We start from the raw sequence: 20,263 nt of genomic DNA on the forward strand, positions 1-20,263 counted from the left end.
AAGCCTTCCAACGACTTAGTAAAATGTATCCTTTCACCTTTTAAAACTTTAGGGTTCAGTGCCTCCACGGGCGTCGAGCATGTATTCTTAACTTTGCTTCTTAAACAGGCTCGTGGGAGGAGCAGTTTCGACCGAGAAGTCCAGAGAACCAGTTACCACGAAACTTGCAACAGTTGGTGCCCGGCGATAGGCAGCTTAAAAGTGATAAATGGCTCTGGTTTAAGAAACAAAAAGCCTCGGGGAGGGAAAGGCAGGGGCCGCCGCGGCCTCGGGGGAGAGCGCGGCGGCGGTGCGGGGTCGCCGGGACTGAGCTGCGGCCGCGGGAAGGCGCCTTCCCGGGCTGCCGGCGGCGGCGGCCACGGCTGAGGACGCGGGGACTGCGCCCGCCGCCGCGCCGCGCCGCGCCGCGCGCCGGGCGGGTGCGCACCCAGGTCGTCTCCCGGGCCACGCCGGGGCCACCGCGAGGTGAGACCTGCCCTGCCCCCGCGCCGCCCCCGGCGGGAGGTGCGACGCCCAGGCCGCGGGTGCGTGCGCGGCCCCGGGCGACGCGGCTGGGCGTGCGCGGGGCCGCGGCGGAGGCTGGGCCGGGCGGGCGGCAGAAGATGGCGAGGGTGTGTAGGCGGCAGCAATGCTCCGTTGAGAGACGCGGCTTTCGGCAAGAACTGGACTCGTGGCGCCACAAGCTCCTTCACTGTGTAGGTGAGATCCTGCCCCGGCCACCTCAGGCCCTCGGGTCGCCCCGCCGCCGGCCACCTGGGACGTGGGAGGGAGCCGGGGAGCGGGCAATTGCTGCTCCGGCCCACCCGCCCTCTTTGGCTCGGGCGTCCCCCCTCCCCCACCCCCCGGAGTGCGGGCGCGCGCGACCTCCGGGCGGGCTCTCCTGGGCCCGGGCCCGAGCGCGCGCCGGCCCCTCCCCTCCGCTCCCCCTCCCCGGGGCGGGCTCTCGGGCGGGCGAGCGTGTCCCTCCGTCTCCCCTCCTCGCCCGGCGTCCCGGCGCCGCCGCCGGGTTTTGGTGGAGTCTCTCCCCGCAGCGCTGCCACTTGATGAGAGGCGCCGCCGCGGGTCTCGCGGAGCCCAGCGCGGGGCCCGGCCGGGGGGCGTGCTGGGCCGCCGCTCCGCCTCATCCTCCGCTCCTCGGGGCTCCTTCCCCATCCCGCGCCGCCCCTCCCCCACGCGCACCAGCGGCGCGCGCCCCGGGTCCCACGTGCACGCGCGGCGGGCCGGCGGGCGCTCGGGCGTGTGCGAGGCGTGAGGTGGAGATGGGGGCGGAGGGAGCCGGAGCTGTCACAGGCCCGGGGTCCGCCTGACCGAGCCAAGTGGGGTGTCATGGCCGCGGGGGGCAGCGGCTGCACTTCCTCAGCGGGCGGCGGCGGCGGTGGCGGCCGGGGAGTTAATCCTCGACGCTCGGGTCGGTGTGTGTGTGTATTTGTGTTCGGTGTGTGTATTTGTGTTCGGTGTGTGCGCGGCGGGGAGGAAGGGGGTGGGACCGGGTCTGACCGAGGAGACAAGTCGCTCTTGTCCCCTCCCGGGGGATTTGCCGGAGCCGCCGCCTCTCCTAGAGCCTAGTCCTCCCCGCGCCTCCCGGACCTTGGGCCGCCCCGGGTGGCATTTTCCCCGCGGGCAGGAGGGAGTGTGGACGGGGGCGCCCCGGGAGGGGCCGGGTCGCCGAGCTGCGCCTCTCACACTATGTGTTTTGTCTGTTTTTCTCTCCCAAGGTCCCGTTTCCCTCTGTGCGGCGGCCGGCGGGACCATAAGGGCTTAACTCATATATTTAACCCCCCTCCAAAAAGTAAGTGGCCCGTGTGGTGTCTCCGCTGTGCCCGCCGCCCCCTAGCCCCAGTCCATCCTTGTGTCTGGCTCTCCTGTCCTCCAGTATTGTTATTTCCCCATCTTTTCCTCGGTGCTGCTGATGTGCGGGGAAATGCTCTCTCGCCGCCCTCCGTCGTCCCCCACGCCCAGTCCTCGGGGAGGCCCAGAATTCCAGCCCCCACCCCACCCGTGGGGAATACGCTTAGGAACCAGGTCTTCCCCAACAGAATCCGGGAGATTCTATCCGTTCGATTGGGCCCCTCATCCCCTCCTTCCCGACTGGGTTTCGTTGGAGGAATTATGCAAATCCTGCTTTCTGGTGTCCATTCAGCGGCAATTTCATGCGGTGAGAAGTTCTCTTTGTTGTGCGAGGGGGAGAACAGACACTGATTTAATAGACATATCTGTTGGGGGGAAGGGTGAGGGGGTGTTGGAGAGGCTCAGTTTGGAAGAATTACTGCACTTGGTTCGCTCAATGTCTTTGTGTTTGAGCTTTCTGGCTTGACAGGAGGGTATGCCCTTTACAATGTCCCACAAGGGATGTTTTCTGTTATAGATTATAAAGCAAAACTGAAACTTTAAACAAGCCAAAAATAAGGTAACCTTTACCAAGAGGATATAAGGTTTTCCATTTCTGCAGTGTTTCATTAAGAGAATGTATGTGAATTTTGTTAAAGATTTGGACTGTAACATGAAAATTAATATGAGCAGTGCTTTAACGTATCTGATATCACTTTTGTTGTCCAAAGGTTAAAAGTACATTTTAAAACATATGCTTGTGTAAGTAATAAAGGCATGAATCAGGTTTTTGGTGTAATTTGTCTTGTGGATATATTTTAAAATTTCCCTCCTGCGGGTCCAACCCCAGCTCTGCCTTCCAGGAATCAGCCTTTGGTTCATCAGTTATCATTTGCTCTGCTCTGTTTCTGCTTGTTTTATTAATACTTTCAAACCTACCATACACTTGCTGAAATGTTAAGTCTGCTTAAGCACTTCTAGAGTTATGTATTATTTGTAACCATCATATAAGAGCTTACAAAAGGCATTTAGAAGGCTTTGAGAAGCATGAAATTAAAGAGTTTTCAGAATTGTGAATTAATACAAAATCCTGAAATTTGAAGAATTTTTAATTTGCTTCAGATTTTTAGTGATTGGTTGTTGTCTTTAAGTAGGGCTTTTTTGTTTTTATAAGATTTTGAAATTGATGACTATAATTCTGTAGATTTCTTAAGTTACTGTAGCTTTACTTTAGATGGTTTTAATGAGTTTTTTATCTTATTTTAATTCTCTTTGCTTTGAATCCTAGTCTTTTGCCTCAGGCCTCCTTTTTATCAGTCATTGCTAGTGTTAGTGGTTAGTTACTGCTGCTTGACAAAGCTTTTTAAAAACTGACTAATAAATCCTTCTGTAAATATCTGAATTGATTATCAAATTTTAGATTCATTTTTTGAAGGAGGATATTAATCTGGTGATCAGTTTTCTTAAAGCATACTTTTAAGTCCCAAATTTCCACTTTCGAGGTAGTAAAGTTCAGGAGATACTTAGAGTCCAGAGTGCAAAGCAGTATTTTAATCTGAACAGTAATATGTAGTTGATAGTCTCCCAACTAAAATCATTTGGGTCTCATATTTTCTCTTTTATGATGCAGGGTGTGGCAAAAGTAGGTTTACAGTTGTGAGTATGCAAAATGCAGAGTTTATTCTTGTTTTTTTATTAATGTATTATTTTCAGTATGAACAACTGTAAACCTACTTTTGTCCCACCCTGTATGTAATTTAAGAGGAAAGTTATAAGGAAATCATTTGTAGTGTTAACTTTCTGTATTTAAAAGGACTGGCAGTGATCCTTATGTACAGTCCAAAAGATAACTATGTATGTTGTTTGTCACTAGCAGATGTAATAATCTCTTTTATTTTAGTGGGATTGGTTCTGAACAGTTAACCTTCTGTTTGATTCTCTTGAGTGATTATCGTAATACTTTGGGGTCATTTGGCTTCTATATTTAACTTATAGCAGTTTTAGGATTCAAAATAAATTATCATTTCCAAAATCTAATTCTCCCTTCTACTTTTTTGGCGGGGGAGGAGGACGGGTCTGGATTGTGGAGGTGGAAGTGTTGGTTTTTCCATTAATTATTAGGATTTAGTTGAATTGGGGTTAGTAGCAGGTTCATACAGTGATTATGGTCAAGATGAATATTTGGTCACCAGGTGATTATTGAGGTGTCCTCTGGAATGAAGATAATCAGTTCAGATTCCAGGAAGATTAGGTTCTAGACCTAAGCTGCCCGATCTGATGTAACCTATTGCTTGGCTGCTCCTCATCCTTGCTGTATTCTTGAGAAGCTCTTCCCAATGTAGGGAAAAGTTGTGAAAACCTATTGCTTGGCTGAAGGATAGCAGGATGAAGCTCTTTGACTTACACAGTTATTATTTCAAATTGTCCTAATTCCCTCAGATGTGCTTATAGCTGGAGCAATTCTAGGCAGCATCTGAATAATGCTTTTTTTAGCCTTATGGGACTACACAGGATGACCTGAAATTTTTTACAGAGTGAGAATTAGGTGTTCAGTGTCTATGGGGACTTGCCATTTCTGAGTAATTGCCTAATCACTTAGTTGTTTAGTAGTGCTATTTTTAGGAACCAAAGACAGTTAGGTAAGTATTTCAGTTAAATATTTATTAAACATCTCCTTTGTACCAGGCACTGTGGGCAAGCAAAGATATTGGGGAAGTTGCCCCAACCTTCAGGGACTTTATAGTCCTTAGAGAAAATGTAGTGTATTCAGTTATAGTACAAGGCAAAATGCACCTTACCCTGGTGCAGGCAAGTGCTAGGGGTGTTTAGAAATGAAAGAAATCTCTTAAGGTGATGAAGGAAAACTTCATGAAGAATGTGGCAGATTTTTTGCTTCATTTTGATGAATATGGAAAAGACATTCCTGTCATGAAAAACAAATGAGCAGATGTACAAAAGTACAATAATGTCTATTTAAATTGCAGTCCATGATTCATCTAGGGGACATATAGGGGATATGTTTGCAAAAGTAGGTTGTATGATTTTTTAATGCAGGTTAAAAAATGGAGTCTCTTTGTTAGGCAACTTGCAGTTTGCCATACATTTTGATCCTTAGCTCAGGGAAGGAATGTTTCCTTTATTTAAGGATTCCATTGTAGAACTCTACAATAATGACAGCTTGTTTTTTAAAATCACCTTTACAGGGACAATACTGTCATCCACAACAGTGTCTCTTCTAAGTAAGGTCATTTGGCGGCTATACCTTATTCCCTTGTACAAAACCTATTTTTGAAATTGCCTAAAGTCCGTGACATTAATTCTTTGTATACCCTTATTGTTGACAAATTTTCATCCTTAAAGGTTGGATTTGGTATTTGGAAACACTCAAAAGTTTTTTCTGTGGCAAATAAAGGTATATATAAAATAATGAGATTGTCTTTTTTTTCCTGTTTTCCAAACTGGCCCTGAAAGCCCAGTAAATGGGGCTTGATTTGTTTTGATGTGCCTCAGAACTTCTCTGTTGAATCTTATTTTCTTTATATCTACCCATCTGCTCCATGGAGTCTGAATAATGGGTAGGTATGAATAAAGAAAGCTATTATTTTGTAGTTTCAAGTTAAAAACTTGCTATTACTACTCTCCAAATTATCTGGTACTCTATTTGCCAATATTTTAAAACTATTCCTTACATTTGCCCATTGCTTTTGGGATAATTCCAGTGTGAACTATTAGCTTATTTTATTTACTGTCTTTTGTATATGGGAAGTATCCAAGTACAGTTGTCCATACACTGAATTTTTAAAAGATTGAAATATAATTTACAAACCATAAAATTCACTCTTTTAAAGTGTACAATGAAGTGGTTTTAATTTATTCACAAGGTTGTGCAAACATCACTATCTAAATCCAGAATACTTTCATTACCCCAAAAAGAAACCCATACCCGTTAGCAGTCATTTCCCATTCCTCCTATGACCTAGCCCTTCGCAAGCCCAATCTTTGTTTCTATGGTCTTTCATATAAATATAATCATACCGTATGTGGCCTTTTTTGTCTGGCTTCTTAGCTTGTTTTCAAGATTCATCCATGTTGTACCATGTATCAACATTTTATTGCTTTTGATGGCTAAATAATAACTGTATTCTATGGACATCCTATACGTTGTTTGTTCGTTCATTAGTTGACAGACATTTGGGTGGTTTCTGCTTTTTGCCTATCATGAATAATGCTACTGTGAACATTAGCAGCATTGTTTGTGTAGACATTTGTTTTCATTTCTCTTGGGTATGTGCCTAGGAGTGGAATTGCTGGGTCATTTAATAACTATGTTTTAACTTTTTGAGGAACTGCCAAACTTTTCCAAAGTGGCGACAGTATTTTATATTTCCACCAACAATATGATTCAGTTTTTCCACCCTCTTGCTATCACTTATTGCCTTCTTTTTTTTTTTTTTTAAATTATAGCTATCCAAGTGGATAGGTATGATGTCTCTTTATGGTTTTGACTTGCATTTTCCTAATGGCAGGTGATGTTGAGCATCTTTTCATATGCTTGTTGACCATTTGTGTATCTTGGGAGAAATGTCTATTCAGATCCCTAACTCATTTAAAAAATGAGTTGTCTTTTCATTGTTGAATTTAGGAGTTTATTCTGGATCTTAGACCCACATCAGTGTATGATTTTCAAATTTTTTGTTTTGTTAATCCTCACCCAAGGATATTTTTTCCATTCTATTGATTTTTAGGGAGGGAGGGAGGTAGGGACATTGTGAGAGAGAGGCATTGATGGTTGCCTCCCTCACTTGCTAGGGATTGAACCTGAGACCCTTCCTTGCTTGGGCTGATGCTCTAACCATTTAGTCACACTGGCCAGAGTGATTTGCAAATGTTTGTTCTCATCATATCCTCAATTTGAGAAGATAAACTGCAGTATACAGTAAGCCCATCAGTTAAGGTTGTCAATAAGTTTTTCTGATTTTAAGTGAAACAGTGTATAATGTCACCAATTTTACCATAAGTTAATTGATATAAACAAGAGTTACGTTCCTGTGCCATCTCATCAACATTCTGATGAAATAATGTTGAATGAAACATTATTCAAGGACCTGCAGTATCTGTGAAGGGAATAATAGATAGAGTAGTGGAGTAATTGGAATAAACTAGAATTACTCAGGAAAGGCTTCATTAAACATCCTTTTCTATGAATTATTAAAATTGTTAGTTATTTGATGGAGTGGTGTAACAACTTTGCTATCCAAATCTTCTAAATTCCTGCTTTTCTATAGTGAGGGTTCTTATATCAAGTTCAGATAATAGCATGGTAAATTACATTATTACAATCTGTTCTATGCCTGAATTTTGCATAGGAAATAAAGGTTTGGATAAAGAAGGATACCTTTACACTACATAGACATTTTGTCTGTATCTATCCTGTTTCTAAGTTTGATAATGAGAGAAATCTATATAATAGCAGTATTTTTGAAATTTCAGATTACTTTTTTCTTTGCATTTTATAAAACCCAGGTACCTGACATTATATTTATGGCAAGTTAGTATGTGATTTTATTTTCTGGTGCTAAACTAAATATGCTGTTTTCAAAAGACTTGAATTTTGCCATTAGTCTTAGTTTCTCTGATTTTTGAATTGGTTAGATTTGGTCTGTCACAAAATGTCAGGTGTAGTGATGTCTTAAGGATGAAATTGAAATCTTATGAGGTAGGTGGCAGTAGTCTGAGAATCCTTTACTTATTGGATTGTCTCTGAGGGGCAAGTTAGAAAAGCTATACAGTGATGGTTGACAATGATTTTTGTCTTGTTTTTATTTCTTTGTTCCACATGTTTATGTATATTTATTACAGAGAATTATGGATTCTTTTGGTATATCACTTGATTAATTTTCTCAATTCATTATTACGCAGTCCAAGGAAGTTACATGTGTAAAGTCAGTTTTTGAGGGTTTTTTTTTTTGGTAAAGCCAGTTTTTGTTGAGTGCCTGTATTATAATGAAATTTTTGTAGTCTAGTTTTGTATGATGTGTATTTTTTCAAAGGGAGTAGATAAAAGAAAAAAAATATGATGTAACCAGTGATTTAGACTTACATTTCAAATTTTGGTATTGAGAAACTATTAATGAATATGTTTGAGACATTTCATACTACTAAGGAGAAAAAAGAAATTCTCCTCAGCTGTACGTATTTTACAATTGTATGAAAAACTGTTACTATAACTGTACTTTACCACTTGAAGTAAAGGAGTATGTTTTATATCTTATAACTCATTAAAAGTTTGTCCATCACAGTTGTTTTAAAAAGTTTGAAGGGGATCATTTAGAAACCAAATTGTCTGAGGAGATCTTTGGTTAGCATAACTGGGGAATAAATTCTAAAACTTGACATTTAGAAAACAGGAGGTGTCAGAAAAATGTATTAATTGTGTCACCATTTTATATCTGCATAGCACATTTTATACTTTCTGGAAAACTTTCACGTACATTATTTTGTCTTTATTTAGAAATGTAGAAAGATAAGGATGGGTATTAACAAAACAATTGGCCAGTTAGGAAACATTGAGTAATAACTCTTGTTAAAGCAGTCAGGAGATTTTCCTTAGCATAAATGCTTCCATTTATCCACAGAAATTATTGTTTGATATTTTAATGTTTGAAACATTTACCTAACTTCTCAGGTAAAAGTAAAACATAACAACTCTTCCAGAAACAAACTTAATTTAACTTGCTCCAATTGCTGTATGAAATTACATAGTAATTTTCTCCCTCTTTTAAAGATGATACACTTTGAGACTTACTTTTGGGGTTAGAAGATTTGAACATCAATATTATTTCCCATGGGAATTATTATTATTGGAAAAACTTGTATGAAGAGCATTTTCATTCTCATTGGTAATACTTGATAGTCTCTGACTATTATGCATTCTCACGATTAACTTATTTTTCACAAAGTCTGAATCATTTTATTATGGTCATTATTAATAAAGTATTGTGTACATTTCTCTTACTAGTTGAATCTTTAGAGGTTTCCAAAGGGTGAAGATACATTCTCCCTCTCCTAAATTTACAAAATAAAGGGGAAGAAAAATTAATTTGAAAAGATCTCTAGGTTTTATCTTGCTTGCTAAAAGAAAATCCCACATGTGAAAATACGAATTTACCACAAAGAAATATATTTCATTTTACAATAGAATTCACATCTGATTTAATATAAGTACATGCTATACTAGTACGTTTAGAATTGTTGGTTTATACAAATTTTAGAGGAAGGAGTTGTTGAATTTGTTAAATTAAGACATGCTTACATTCAGTTTGATGCTGTCTTGTATTCCACATTTTTTTTATTGTTCCCAATGCGTGGATATTTGTCAGCTTTTATGTGAATACTTCCCTTCCTCCCAATATAGGTCATTTGTAGGTATTTTCTCTAGACCCACCCATGGATCTTCTTGTGTTCTCTCTTACCTTTCTTTCCATCTTTTAGATTCATTTTAGAGGTAGAAACGATGCTAGAACTTGTTTTCTTGTCCAATCATATTAATTAAAAGGGAAGGAATTTTAAAAAATCTTTCATTTAGGAAAACTTCAAACATACACAAAAATATAATAGTACAGTGAACACCCAACTTTTTTCAACTAAAGGACATTGTTTCATTTCCACTAGATTATTTTGAAGCAAATCCAAGACATAATATTTAGTATTGAATCTTTTTTACAATCTTTTGTATAGTACTGTGTCACTCTTTCTACCTCCCATCCCTATGTAGTGGTTGATAAATTTAAAGGAATGAGATACCTAAGTATGGAAAAGAGAAGTTTTTGTTTTACTAATATTTATTAAAAGCTACCACATATTCAGCATTTACTATGTGCCAGACAAGAGTCCTTTGATATTAATATCTGTTTTACAAGTGGAGAAACAGATTTGGAAAGATGAAGGATTTCATTTATGGTCACTTAGCTAAAGAGTGGTATACCCGAGACTGAAATTCAAAAGCCTGTGCTCTTTAATCTTAAACATTAAAGCAACACCCTTCTTTTAGACTTTCTATTTGGTTTTGCAAAATTGCCTCCCCCCCTTCTTTGTTTCCAACTACTGATTGCTTATTTGATTTATGTTACATTAAGGAATTATGGTTTCTATGCCCATAATCTTACATAAATGGTAGCATAATTAGTCTTTAAATTCTCTGGCCTAGAATGCCTTGTCCCCTTCTCTTGAGCAGCATTATGGTCCTGTTTTGTCTTTTTCTTCTTGATTTTTTTTTTTTTTTAGTTTTGTCAGTAGTATTCAGAGCTAAATGGGTTTCTGAGTTGAATGTTTCCACTGGCTTAGTTTTCCTTCATATGTTGCTAGACTGGCCTTCACCATTAGCTGAGATTTGAGCATAGTTTAGAAGAGGAAAGAGCAAAGAATATCCAAGTGATTCTAGACCTTAAGCTTGATGAACCTTCCATGCAGACCAGATTAGTTCACAGGAGACTTTGAAGTTGGTAACAAAAGCTTTATAGTAACAGTGTGTTACTATATATCCTTCCCAGAGACCTCATGTGGGGGTGAAGGGGGCAACCTGCATAAAGTAGATTGAGGTCAGGATTCAGGATTCCTGGATTTTAGCCAAATGTCTTCGCAGTTCTAACCTAACTGTGACTTAGATTTGGTGCAGTTGGCAATAAATATTTTAAAATGTGTGATGGAAAGGGAAGTTGTCGAGTAGTGTATAATTTCTGAGAAGGGGAAGAAGCAATTTGGTAAATTTAAAAAATTATACCCTGTTTTGGTAATTTCAGACATCATTATCTTAGATAAAATGCTAGTTTTTATTAGTAGATACAGAAGGGTGTTGTGACAAAGGTAATAGAAATTTCCATCAAAATAAAATGGGGCCCGGCCAGTGTAGTTCAGTGGCTGAGCATCCACCCATAAACCAGGAGGTCATGGTTTGATTCCTGGTCAGGGGACATGCTGGGATTGCAGGCTTAATCCCCAGTATGGGGCATGCGGAAGGCAGCCGATCAGTGATTCTCATCATTGATATTTCTATCTCTCCTTCTCCCTTCGTCTCTCTGAAATCAGTAAAAACATATTTAAAAAAAATAAAATGGGAAACTCCTTACCTAAGAATAAAAAGTGACAGAAACATAAATGTTTGTGATTATGTTGCTGTGTTGAAATGTGGCTTTTTTATTGAATGATTAATGATTTAAATACTTATCATATGTGTTAGGTTATGTGAATTTTCATTCCGCTAATAAGGAAGCTGACAGAGTTTAACTTATATAAATGGGCATTGATTAGCTTATCTGATCACAATAAAATGATTAATTATAAAAGGGTATTAAGAAGTTGATAGCCCGGCTGGGCGTGGCTCAGCGGTTAAACGTCGGCCTAGGATCCAGGAGATCACAGTTTGATTTCCGGTCAGGGCACATGCCCGGGTTGCGTGTTCGATCCCGTCAGGGATGTGCAGGAGGCAGCTGATCAGTGACTCTCTTATCATTGATGTTTCTCCCTCTCTCTCCCTTCTTCTCTCTGAAATCAATAAAGATATATTTTAAAAAAATAGTTCATAAATCTTTGGGAATAGTTATTGAAAAAAACCTTTAAGCTGGTCTTTTTTCTATCAATGATTAATATAACTAATACGTCTTTTTAAAATGGTTTAGTTAATATATCACCTATGGTCAGTGGTCAGTATATTAAAATTTTACTTACTGTTTACCTGTTGCAAACCTCACAGTTATCTTTAGCAATAATATTTTTATGATGATATGTTAGATTCTCTATTTGGGTCTGTTTTCTGTATTGGAAAGAGAATACATTAAGATAAAAATAATGAAATAACATGGATTTCTAACAGTTTTTTGAGAGTACTAGAATTTTGCTGTGACTTCTTAAAAGAAAAATGGGTATGATTAAAGTGATAAAGCCTTTTGCCATGTGAGACTTGTACAACCAATTTTTGTGTGTATATACTATATATAGCTTTTCACTGTGGAATATTTATTAAAATAGATTTTGGCATGTTAGAATCAATAGATATATACAGAGAGTCAGAAATCCACATATATCTCCTGAAAGCAATTTCAAGACTCATCGCTTATGGTTACCAATGTACAGTCTTATCTAAAAATAACATTTCTTGCCGGACTGGTGTGGCTCAGTGGTTGAGCATCAACCTATGATCCAGGAGATCGAGGGTTGATTCCCAGTCAGGGCACATGCCTGGGTTTCCGGTTTCGGGCTTGATCCCCACTAGGGGGCATGCAGGAGGCAGCCTATCAGTGATTATCTCTCATCATGAATGTTTCTCTCTCTCTCTCCCTTTCCCTTTCTCTGAAATCAATAAAAAGTCATATTTTTTAAAAATTTCATTAAAACAACATTTCCTTTTGCCCCTTTCTCCTTAGGCAAAGAACTTCCATCTAATTTTCTATAACATGTCCAAATCAAAGATTAGTACATTTTATTGGGGAAAGGTAAGGCTAAATTCGTAAATGGGGGAAAAGTAGAGAAGAAAAACTAGAACTTTCTACATTAGTGAGAAAATTTTAGGTAGGCCTTATCTGGAGCTGCAAATCTGTGTGGGACTTAATTTTTCTAAAAAAAAAAAGTAGGCCGCATAGGTGACAGTCCAACTTGAGTGAGTTGTTTTGGTCAAGACTGTTAAGCTGTTAAGAAAACTGAATTATTCAGAGATTTTGATCTTTTAAAAGCAAGAGAATATAAATTAATGGAGAAGAGTATTCTAATATAGTTACATTGATAATAAATAAATTGACATTATAGGCAAGGACAAGGAAACAGAGATGATCATCCAGGGAATTTTTTTCCTTTTGTTTCTTTTCCTGAGGACTTAAACTTTATTTTGGAAAAAAGTGGAAGGGTTTTTCTTGTTAAATGATTTATTGTTTATTTATTTTCTCTCAGACATTACATGATAGAAATTATTTCTCAGAACTATATGAAGATGTTTAGGTAAAAATATCTTTAGTAATCACTGTACCTAAGTAGCCAGTACATATTTTATCTGATGTTCTTTATCAAGTAATCCAGATGAAACCAATTCATTCAATATTGATGAATATGAATCATCAATCAGTATTGATGAATATGAATATATATATACAGTTACAAATAGGAAAGAAGGTAAAAAATAAAGACTGTATTAAGAAACAGGAAAGTCTGTTGTGAAATTATTCTGCTGCCAGTGTCTGGTTCCTGTGAGTCAAGAACAGAAGCATAAGCAGTGATAGTAATGATATTGGTTGCTGTTATATTTGAGTGGATTATGAAATAAGCAACACCCTTCAAAACCGGATGCTGGCCCAGCCAGGCATGGCTCAGCAGTCGAACATCGACCTAGGATCCAGGAGATCGCGGTTCGATTCCCGGTCAGGGCACATGCCTGGGTTGCGGGCTTGATCCCCATTCGGGGGCCTGCAGGAGTAAGCCGATCAGTGACGACTCTCTCATCATTGATGTTTCTCTCTCTCCCTCTCTCCCTTTCCCTTCCTATCTCTGAAATCAATAAAGATATATTTCAAAACAAAGCAAAACAAAAAACCTAATGCTGAAAGGATCCTTGTTTTCAGATGGCAGAGTATAGAATACACAGGATCTTCAGATGTTTGGTCCAATAATGCAGCCTAGGATTCTGCCAAGAATGTTCTTTCAGTAATGAGTAATTTGCTTATGCATGAGACAGCTTTTCATTCATCATCCTTCTCTACTCTATATCTTCACCTTTTCTTTATATTTTTTCTTTTTGTGCATGTAAAATTTATGTGTTTGGAAATACATTAAGAAGCAAAGTGAATTTTTAAAATAAATGTATATATGTATTTTATTCTGGGGAAACAGATGCCTTCAGAAGCTCATGGAAATAGGCATGACTTTGGAAGTAGAACCAATGGTGGTTATAGTTAAGAAAATGAAATTAATGAGAGTTCAGTAATGAAATATATTCAGTGAAGTTTTTTGTTTTGTTTTTTGATCTTCAGCCGAGAGTATTTTTTCCATTGCTTTTCCAAGAGGGAGGGAGAGAGGGAGGGAGGGAGGGAGGGAGGGAGGGAGGGAGGGAGGGAGGGAGGGAGGGAGGGAGGGAGACATCAATGTGAGAGAGACACATTGATCAGTTGCCTCTTACACATACAAGGATTGAACCTACAAGCTGGGTATGTGCCCTGACTGGGAATCAAACTAGCAACTTTTCAGTGCATGGGACAATGCTTAACCAAGCCACATAGGCTGGGCCAGAGAAGTTGTAAAAAAGGTTTTAAATAGACTGAACACAGTGCAATTTAAGTTCCAGAGAGAAAAATCACTGTTCTATATTATAAAAATATTTAAAAGAATTGTGTTATTATTTAGAAATATATACAAAGAACAAATTTTATGAATCAGCTTCAACAGATACTTTTTCTTGTGACCTATTATTTATTAAGCAAACATGAAGTTCTTTGCCTCTTAAGTCAATTTTTACAACCCTCCTACACAGTATTTACTATTAACACTATTATATAAGAATAAACTAAATTAGTTCTCTATATATACTCCATAGCTGGTGAAATGTCAAGATAAAATTCATACCCAGGTCTGCCTAAATCAGAGCCACATTTTATTGTTGCATTTCCAGAATGGGCCTCAGAATGTGGTAAACTGTTGGAGAACTGATGAAGAGGAACTAAACTTCTGAATGCAGAGTACATTTAGCAGCCTCTTCCATCCTATCAAGATATGATGTTTCCCCAAATATAAACCTTAGAAATTGAGTCTCTAATGAGCTTCCCTGGTAGAGAATACTTCACATGGTTTGTCACAACATTTTCCTGGGGAAATTCAGTATGACCTGGTGACTCCACTGGGAGAGTACTCTTGGGACTTATGCTTGGTTTCCTCTGGACTTTGCCCATGTGCCTTTTTCCTCTGCTTATTTTGCTTTACACCCTTTCACTGTAATAAATCACAGCCATGAATGTAACTTAAAAAGTTTTTTAAAGGGTTCGCTAGTCAGGTTAATATTTGAAAAGCATGCAAATCAGGTCTAAAATTATTTTTGTGCATTATGTGTATTCTCTAGGAGTTCATCAAATGTTCTTCATGTAACCTGGTGTTTTAAAAAAATGGAAATGGAAGAACCAATGCTTAATTTCAAGAAAGGTAGCATCTCAAGTTTTCTTAAAACTCATAGACAAAAGCCAGAAGAGACAAAACCGCTTGTAGTATATAAAAACAAAAATTAATTGCCCATTTATGCATAAGTTTATTTCTGGGCTCTCTGTTCTGTTGATCTGTGTGTCTGTTTTATGCCAGTATCATACTATTTTACTTACTGAAGCTTTGTGATATGGTTTGAAATCAGGAAACATGATGCCCCAATTTTGTTTTTCTTTCACAAGATTGCTTTGGCTATTCACGGTCTTGTATCCGTTCCATAATTTTTTGCTCTATTGTTGTGGAAAATGGTCATTGGAACTTTTTTTTAATCCTCACCCAAGGATATTTTTTTCCATTGCTTTGCAGAGAGTGGAAGGGGGGGAGAGAGAAACATTGACTGGTTGCCTCCCACACGCGCCCCGACCCGGGCTAGGGGTCAGGCCTGCAGCCGAGGTATGTGCCCTTTTCTGTAATTGAACCTGGGACCCTTCAGTCCGCAGACTGATGTTCTAATCACTGAGCAAGACCAGTTAGGGCGCTCATTGGAATTTTGGTAGGGGTTGCATTGAATTGTTAAATAGCTTTGGATGGGCATGGACATTTTAACAATATTAATTCTCCCAATCCATGAGCACAAAATATGTTTATATTTACTTGTGTCTTCAATTTTATTTTTCATTAATGTTTTCAGTTTTAAATATATAGGTTTTTCACCTCCTTGGTTAATTTTCAGGTATTTTGTTCATTTTGATGCAATTGTAAATGGGATTGTTTCTTAATGTCTCTTTCTGATAGTTCTTTATTAGTGTGTAGAAATGCAGCAGAGTTATATTCTGCAACTTTACTGAATTAGTTTATTCTAACAATTTTTTGTTGGACTCTGTGTTATCTGCAAGCAGTGAGAGTTTGACTTCTTTCCAGTTTGGAAGCTTTTTCCCCCCTTGCTCAGAGTAGGGTTAATAATTCAGTCATGTGCTGCAAAATGATGTTTCAGTCAATGAAGGGCTAGCATATGTCACGGTGGTTCCATAAGATTAAAATGGAGCTGAAAATTTTCTGTTGCCTGGTGATGTCCTAGCTGTCATAATGTTGTAGTGAAATGTGTTACTTATGTGTTTGTGGTGATGCTGGTGTAAACAAACTGCTTCACTGCCAATTGTATAAAAGAAAAGCACATATAATTATGTACAGTACATAATACCTAATAAACAACTGTTACTGGTTTATGTATTTATTATGCTATACTTTCTATCATTACTTTAGAATGTACTCTTTCTACTTATAAAAAGTTTGCTGTAAAACAGTGTGCTGCGTTTCACCACCACCATCCTCATACATCTTGTGTTTACTTCATTCTTGATTGCATCATTTTCTCTTGTATTTGATTTAATTGCCTGTTCTTTTGTACAGCGTCATGCTGTACAGGCTTTTAGCCTAGAAACAATAGCTATACCATATTGCTTAGGTGGCAGTAGGCTGTACCACCTAGGTTTGTATAAGTACACTATGATATTTGCCCAATGACGAAATCGCCTAGCGACACATTTCTCAGAACATATCCCCATCATTAAGTGGTACATGACTGTACCATGTTAAGTAAACGTAGTGAGTCTTGTTCTTGATCTTAAAGAAAAGCTTTTAGCTTTTCACCTTTGAGTATGTTAGCTGTGCACTTGTCATATGTGGATGGCCTTTATTTTGAGACACATTCCCTCTATACCCACTGTTCAGAGTTTTTTGGTGTGTTTTTGTTTTTTTTGTTTTTTAAATCATAAATGGATGTTGAATTTTGTCAAGTGCTTTTTCTGCATCTATTGAGATGATCATGATTTGTTATCCTTCATTTTGTTACTGTGGTGTATCACATTGATTTGCTGATTTTTGAGCCATTCTTGCATCACTGGAATAAATCCCACTTGTGATCATGATGTCTGATCCTTTTAATGTATTGTTGAAGTCTGTTTGCTAATACAGTTGACACTTGAAGAATATGAGTATGAACTGCACTCGTCCACTTATACCCAGATTTTTTTCAACATGTTTTCCTTAATGATTTTTTAAATTACATTTTCATTTCTCTAGCTTAACTTTATTGTAAGAATACAATATATAACAACGTAGTACAAAGTATGTGTAAATTGACTATGTTATCAGTAAGGCTTGTGATCAACAAGGGGCTATCAATAAGTTTTGGGGGAGTGAAAAATTATACACGGATTTTCAACTGCATGGGTGGTCAGCATCCCAAGCCCTGTGTTGTTTAAGGGTCAACTGTATTTTGCTGAGGGTTTTTGAATCTGTATTCATCAGGAATATTGGCCTGTAATTTTCTATTCTTGTAGTATTCTGATCTGACTTGGTTTTGGTACCAGGGTGATGCTAGCCTGGTGAAATGAATTTGGAAGAGTTCCTTTCTCTTCTATTTTTTGGAAGTTTGAGAATGATTGGTATTAATTCTTTGAGTGTTTGGTAGAATTTATCAGTGAAGCCATCTGGTCTTAGGCTCTTGTTTGTTGGGAGGTTTTTGATTACTGATTCATTGTCCTTATTAATAATTGGTTTGTCTAGATTTTTTATTTTATGATCCAATCCTGGTAGGTTGTATGTTTGTAGGAATTTATCCATTTATTCCAGGTTGTCCAATTTGTTGGCATATAATTATTGTTCATAGTCTCTTGTGATGATTATTTTTATGGTATTAGTAATGATATCTCTTTTCATTTCTGATTATATTCGAGTCCTCTCTCTTTTTTTCTAGGTGGATCTAACTAAAGGTTTGTCAGTTTTCCTTCTCTTTTCAAAGAACCAGTTCTTCGTTTTATTGAGATTTTCTATTGACTTTTAAGTTTCTATTTCATTTATTTTTGCTCTAATCTTTGATGTATCCTTTCTTCTAATTTAGGGCTTTGTTTGTTCTTTTTCTAGTTCCTTGTGGTGTAGAGTTAGGTTGTTTGAGATTTTTCTTGTTTATTCAGTGTAGGCATTTATCACTATAAATTTCCCTCTTAGAACTGCTTTCCCTGTATCCCGTACATTTTGGTATGTTACGTTTCCATTTTCATTTGTCTCAAGGTATTTTTAAATTTCTTTTGTTATTTGACCCATTGGTTGGTCAGTAGAATGCTGTTTAATTTCCACATATTTGTGAGTTTTCCAGTTTTCTTGTAATTTCTAGTTTTATATCATTGTGGTCAGAAAAGATGCTTGTACAATTTCATTCCTCTTAAATTTATTAAGAATTGTTTTGTGGTCTAAGATATCATCTACTTTGGAGAATGTGCCACATGAACTTGAGAAGAATATGTATTCTGTTGTTTTTGGATGGATTGTTTACCTGTAATTATCTGTTAAGTCCATCTGGTCTAATGGGTTGTTTAAGACCAGTGTTTTCTTAATGACTTTCTTTCTGGATGATCTGTCCATTGATATAAGTGGGATATTAAAGTTTCCTGTTGTTAACATTACTGTCTCTTTTTCCCTTTAGGTCTGTGAATATTTGCTTTATATATTTAGGTGCTCCTATGTTGGGTGCATAAATACTATAAATGTTATACCTTCTTGTTGGATTGATCTTTTTATCATTATGTAATACCTTTCTTTGTCTCTAATTACAGTCTTTTTTAAAGTCTATTTGTCACATGTAAGTATAGTTACACTAGCTTTCCTTTGGTTTTCATTTGCATGGAAGATCTTTTTTGATTGTTTTATTTTCAGTCTGTGTGTGTCCTTACATCTAACGTGAGTTTCTTATAGACAACATATAGATGGATCTTTTTATTTGTGGCCATTAAGCCATGCTATGTGTTTTGATTGGAGAATTTAGTCCATTTACATTTAAACTAATTACTGATATATATGTGCTTATTGCCATTTTGTTAATTGTTTTCTGTCTGTTTTTGTAGTTCTCCTCTTTCTTTGTGATTCTTTAGTACTTACATTCCTTTCTCTTTCTCTTTTCTGTATTTACTGTAGGTTTTTCTTGGTGGTTACCATCAGGCTAACATATAATATATAGCAGTCTCTTTTAAGTTGATAACAATTTAAGTGTGATCCCATTGTAAAGGCCAACATTATTACTCCCATCGGTTTGTGTTTTTATGTCAGATTTTACATCTTTGTATCTTGTGTATCCTTTAATTTTTGCAGTCACAGATATTTTTATGACTTTTGCCTTTTAACCTTCGTACTAGTTTTATAAGTGATTAATCCACCACCTTTACTGTATACAGTACTTACCTTTCCAGTGAGATTTATTCTTTTGTATGTTTTTGTTTCTAATTAGCATTCTTTCTTTTCAGCTTAAAAAGTTCTTTAACATTTTTTATATGGTTGGTTTTATGGTGATTAACTCCTTTAGCTCTTGCTTGTCTCTTTAATCTCCCCACTTCCAAATGATAACTTTGCTGGGTAGAGTATCCTTTGTTGGAAGTTCTTTGTTTTTTCCCCATCACTTTGAATATATTGCGCCACTCCCTTCTGGCCTGCAAAGTTCCTGCTGAAAAATCTGCTTATAGCCTTATAGGGGTTCACTTGTATGTAACAAGTTGGTTTTCTCTTGCTGCTTTTGATATACTCTCATTGTTTTAACTTGACATTTTAATTATAATGTGCCTTGGTGTTGGTCTCTTTGGGTTTCTGTTATTTGGAATTCTCTGGGCTTCCTAGATCTGGATCTGTTTCCTTCCCCAGGTAGGACGTTTTCGGCCATTATTTCTTCAAATAAGCTTTCTGCCCCCCCTTCTCTCTCTCTTCTCCTTCCAGGAGCCCTATGATGTGAATGTTAGTCTGTTGCTGTGCCATAAGTCCCTTAAACTATCTTTGCTTTCTTTTATTCTTATTTCTTTCTGCTGCCCTGAGTTAGTTCTGCTCCCTTTTCTTTGAGATGACTTATCCTTTTTTCTTAAGTTTATTTATTTACTTTTTTTAAAATTACAATTTACATTCAGTATTATTCTGTATTACTTTAAGGTGTTCAAAGTGGTTAGACAATCATATATTTTACTGACTTACCCTTTCTTCTGCTTCATCTAGTATGTTGTTGAACGCTTCTGTTAAATTTTTCAGTTCACTTACTGTATTAAACATGTAATTAAATCTTCATAATAATTGTACTAGGTAGGTATTATTTTATTTTATTTTTTAATCTTCACCTGAGGATATGTTTATTGACTTTAGAGAGAGAGGAAGAGGGAGAGAGAGGAACACATCAATGTGAGAGAGAAACATTGATTGGTTGCCTCCCATACGTGCCCTGACTGGGAATCAAACC

The 20,263-nt window shown here is 38.0% G+C and overlaps 1 protein-coding gene across 12 annotated transcripts in view; it reads left to right on the forward strand.

Moving 5' to 3' along the window:
• The first annotated feature begins 553 nt into the window (after nucleotides 1–553).
• Nucleotides 554–20,263, forward strand: part of LCOR (ligand dependent nuclear receptor corepressor) — a 100,112-nt gene continuing 80,402 nt past the window's right edge. For 2 of the 12 annotated variants that reach the window (XM_081157533.1, XM_081157546.1), the window contains exons 1-2: nucleotides 1,219–1,412; nucleotides 1,716–1,789. In XM_081157533.1, the coding sequence (XP_081013659.1) occupies nucleotides 1,327–1,412; nucleotides 1,716–1,789 (160 nt within the window). In that variant the 5' untranslated portion in view covers nucleotides 1,219–1,326. Of the gene's footprint in view, nucleotides 700–1,218; nucleotides 1,413–1,715; nucleotides 1,790–2,036; nucleotides 2,156–20,263 lie in introns of those variants that run through there. The other 10 variants (XM_081157535.1, XM_081157537.1, XM_081157543.1 and 7 more) reach the window with 10 other exon arrangements.

Source organism: Miniopterus schreibersii (genome assembly GCF_964146895.1).
Source record: "Miniopterus schreibersii genome assembly, chromosome: 14".
Taxonomy (NCBI): Eukaryota; Metazoa; Chordata; class Mammalia; order Chiroptera; family Miniopteridae; genus Miniopterus; species Miniopterus schreibersii.